The sequence below is a fragment of the Mixophyes fleayi genome, chromosome 12 (genome assembly GCF_038048845.1).
Source record: "Mixophyes fleayi isolate aMixFle1 chromosome 12, aMixFle1.hap1, whole genome shotgun sequence".
Lineage (NCBI taxonomy): Eukaryota > Metazoa > Chordata > Amphibia > Anura > Limnodynastidae > Mixophyes > Mixophyes fleayi.
In genome coordinates, this window is record NC_134413.1 from 61,357,142 (window position 1) to 61,361,015 (window position 3,874).

The 3,874-nt window shown below is 35.0% G+C and overlaps 1 protein-coding gene across 1 annotated transcript; it reads right to left on the reverse strand.

Annotated features, from left to right (window-relative positions):
* Positions 1-1,858: 1,858 nt before the first annotated feature.
* LOC142108290 (olfactory receptor 5AR1-like) lies at positions 1,859-2,794 on the reverse strand. The gene has a single exon (XM_075191929.1). It carries the CDS (start codon positions 2,792-2,794, stop codon positions 1,859-1,861), a length of 936 nt encoding a protein of 311 aa, XP_075048030.1.
* Between the last annotated feature and the right edge of the window lie 1,080 nt (positions 2,795-3,874).

Genomic DNA, 3,874 nt, shown 5'->3' on the forward strand with positions numbered 1-3,874 from the left:
TATAAAACATGTTTCAAAGCTTATCTGAAGTCCCATGCAGCAATGTTGTTCCAGATGGTGTCCAAACTCTGGCCAGTAATAAGGATCCAGATCAGCTGTGCAGGTACTGAGCCCAGCAGGTAAGTGTTACCCAACGCGTTTCATCAAATTGACTTCCTCAAGGTGTATACTTAACAACAGAACACTGATGGTATCATTGCATCTTTGGCAATCTTAGTGGGGGCTTCAGTAGACATCACTTCTTTCATCACTGGCAATCTCAGTGCGGGCTTCCATTCCACATACGTCATTTCCGCCCTTTCGCATGATCACTTCTACCTCCATCACTAATGTCGTTTCAGCCCATATTTACATGCGGAATCTATTACAATTCTAATATAAAACCTCTTCACTTATTCCTACCTTATTTACAATTTAACATAATCAACCTCTAATATAATGTGCCGGTAATCAAATTTATCTATCTCAGGCTCGACCCTTCACTTATTGGCTCCCAAAGACCATTTTCTTGGTTATCACATCCAAGTTCTCATACTAAATATTAACCCCCACATTTTAATATTCTAACATTCTAATATTTAGTATGAAAACTTGGATGTGATAACCAAGAAAATGGCCTTTAGGAGTAGATCTGTTTACATATTGCAATGGGAATTTACTATGCAATTTAAACTAAAAGGTTTTCTTGATATATATTGAATTAATGACATTTATTACATATTTATATTTATTTATAAATGGAATGATATATGGATTTTTTTATGGGGAAAGTAAAACCACCAAAAAGATAGCATTGGGACCCAGTGAGACTTGTAAATAATGTGAAGGGATGAGCTTGAGAGAGATAAATTTGATAATAGGCACATTATATTAAAGGTTGATTAAATTTAGTTCTGTATGAGTTAGAAAAATGTGAAGAGATTTTATTTTTATATTGCAATAGATTCTTCTTGTAAATCTTTAAGGAAATGATGCTATGGACGGAGGCTGAAGTGATCATGCAAAAGGGCGTAAGTGAAGTATATGGAAGCTTGCACTGAGATTGCCGATGATGCCGGACTGGCATTATGCTTGTACTGTGGACTCTAAAAGCCATCAGTTTTCAGCTATTAAGTATTCCCTTTGAGGAAGTCAATTTGATGAAATGTGTTGGAGAACACTTACCTGCTTGAGACAGTACCTGTACAGCTGGTGTGGAACCTTTTTTTTTGGCCAGAGTTTGGACACCACCCGGGACAACAGTGCTGTATTGGACTTCAGCTAAGCTTTAATAAATTGTTTCAAATGTACGTGCATTTGAATGTCTGAAATATGTTTTTGTTTTTTTCATACTAAAGCACATTATTTTATACTGGTGGTCTTACTGATATGTAATAATCTAAAGATATATATGACACGCAGATTGATTTAGAGATTACAGATAACACTTGTGAAGGATGTATTACATTTAGACGTATACATTACATCTTGTCTTTTATTTGTGTGTTGCTTGGCAGTTTCAAATTTTTGTCTTCTGGAATTGACCTTATACATCTTATAAGTTGATTATTCATTACTCTCTGGTACATGGTGACTCACTATACTATAGAAAAAAATCACAATAGTCTATTCCATTTTGTTTTATTTTAGATTTTTAAGGTGTTGCACTAACAAACAAGCGCTTAAAGGATAAGAAGCTGACTCATGTTTATTATAATTTTATATGTATTTTGCCTGTGTCATTCACTACTCACTTGGGTTATCACTTAGTGCCTAGAGCTTATATATTTGGTTTATACTTTCTTGGTTATTGTTGATTTGTTTATCTCAGTGTTGTTTAACCCAATTTCTCTACTATGTTTTATGCCCTTGTTTTGTTTTAAATGTTAAATTTTCTATTGCACAGTTTTTTAAGGGCACACTTAACGTCTTTGTTCCTCATGCTATATATCATGGGATTTAACATTGGGGTAATTACATTATAAAACAAAGTCAGCATTTTATCATGCTCCATTGAGTAGCTTGACTGGGGTCTTAGATACATGATAATTATAGTTCCGTAGAATATTAAAACAATCGTCAGATGGGATGCACAGGTAGAAAATGTTTTAAGTCTTCCCTCTGTAGAACAGATATGAAGAATTGCAGACATTATATAAGCATAAGATATTAGAGTTAATAAAAAGGATGCACCAGCTGCAAGACCACCCAAAACCACAATGAAAAAAAATTTGTTTTTTCTGTCTGAGCAAGACAATTTCAGTAGTGGTGGCATGTCACAGAAGAAATGGTTCACTTCTCTGGAGCCACGAAATGATAAACTTGAAATAAATATTGTAGGAACCATTGAGTAGAGGAATCCAGTTATCCAGCAGCTAGATGTCAATTGGATGCAGGCTTTTCTGCTCATGATCTGAGTGTAACGTAGCGGATGACAAATGGCCACATACCGATCATAACCCATAATGCTTAAAAGGAAGCATTCGGAACTGCCCAGGAAGTGAAAGAAATAGAGTTGAGTGAAACACCCAATATTGGATATGTAATTATGTTCCAAGAGGAGTCCAGTCAGCATTTTTGGAACAGTAACTGATGTGAAAGTTATATCCAGAAGAGATAGATTGCATATGAACATGTACATTGGTGTCAGTAGCTCATTAATAATTTGTGTAAGCAAAATCAATACTGCGTTTTCTGCTAAAGATGTAATGTAAATTAAAGTAAATATCACAAAGAGGGCAATCTTTGTTTTGGGGTCATTAGATAGTCCAAGTAAAATAAAGTCTTCTTTCATAGTTTGGTTATTTGAACTCATAATGACGATGACCTAGAACAAAAATGATGTACAAAATCAATAATAGCAATTAAACATTTTCTTTTCTAACCTTAGGTGCAGATGTCCTTGTTAAAACATCTGTTATATCTGAGAAGTTGTTTCAGCCTTAAAGAAGGGCTGTATCCCAAATAATTACCTTACCTGTTTATCACTTCCCAATATTATTTTGTACTTCTACTTACTTAGCCAGTGATACCAACCATGATTGAACAGTGCACAGACTCAAAGGCCCCTGCTCGCAGTCTGCTTGAATATAAGCCATATATAATCCAATCCAAATATAAGCCAATATTAGCCTACCAATCTTCCCCCTAACCCGTCCTACCAACCCCTATTCTGCCCTTACACGTCAACTGGCTCCCTTTGTGCTTGTGTTTTGTTTACCCTCCCTTAGGATGTAAGCTCATTGAGCAGGGCCCTCTTCCCTCCTGTCTCCATACCTGTTTTTTTGCTCCATCTGTACTGCATCAGCCTGCCTGGAGACTCTGAAGTTTTGGTATTTATTGTTTACTGTTCAGTTATGTCTCACCCTGTATAGTCTACTGTTTGTACTGTGTACGGCGCTGCGGAACTCTTGTGGCGCCTAACAAATAAAGGATAATAATAATAATAATATTTCCATGTAGCTATCCTGAGCTCACTCTTATATTTTAATTTGCTAACTGTGATAGGGAGGCCAGGGAGTGCTATAAGAAATTTCTGGTCTGCAAATCTAATAAATTATTTTTACTCAGGCAGTGAGCTGAAGCTGAGTGCTGTTATGTCTTCAGATACACAGAGTAAAATGTATAAAACTGATGATTATTAGAAATATAATTTTTTTTTCTGTAAGTACTGTACCTGTAAGTGCTATTTAGTGCAATTATTCATGTGTAATTATATCATTGTACAGTTGTGTTTTTTTTTGTTTTTTTTTTAAATATAGAATGAAGTTCAATGTAATTATAAAAATAATCCCAGATTTTCTTAAGTGGAAATACGTTATATCTTATGTGAGGTATGTTAACAACAATAAAACAACTCGATCTGTACTATTTTATGTACAGTTCTACAGTTTTA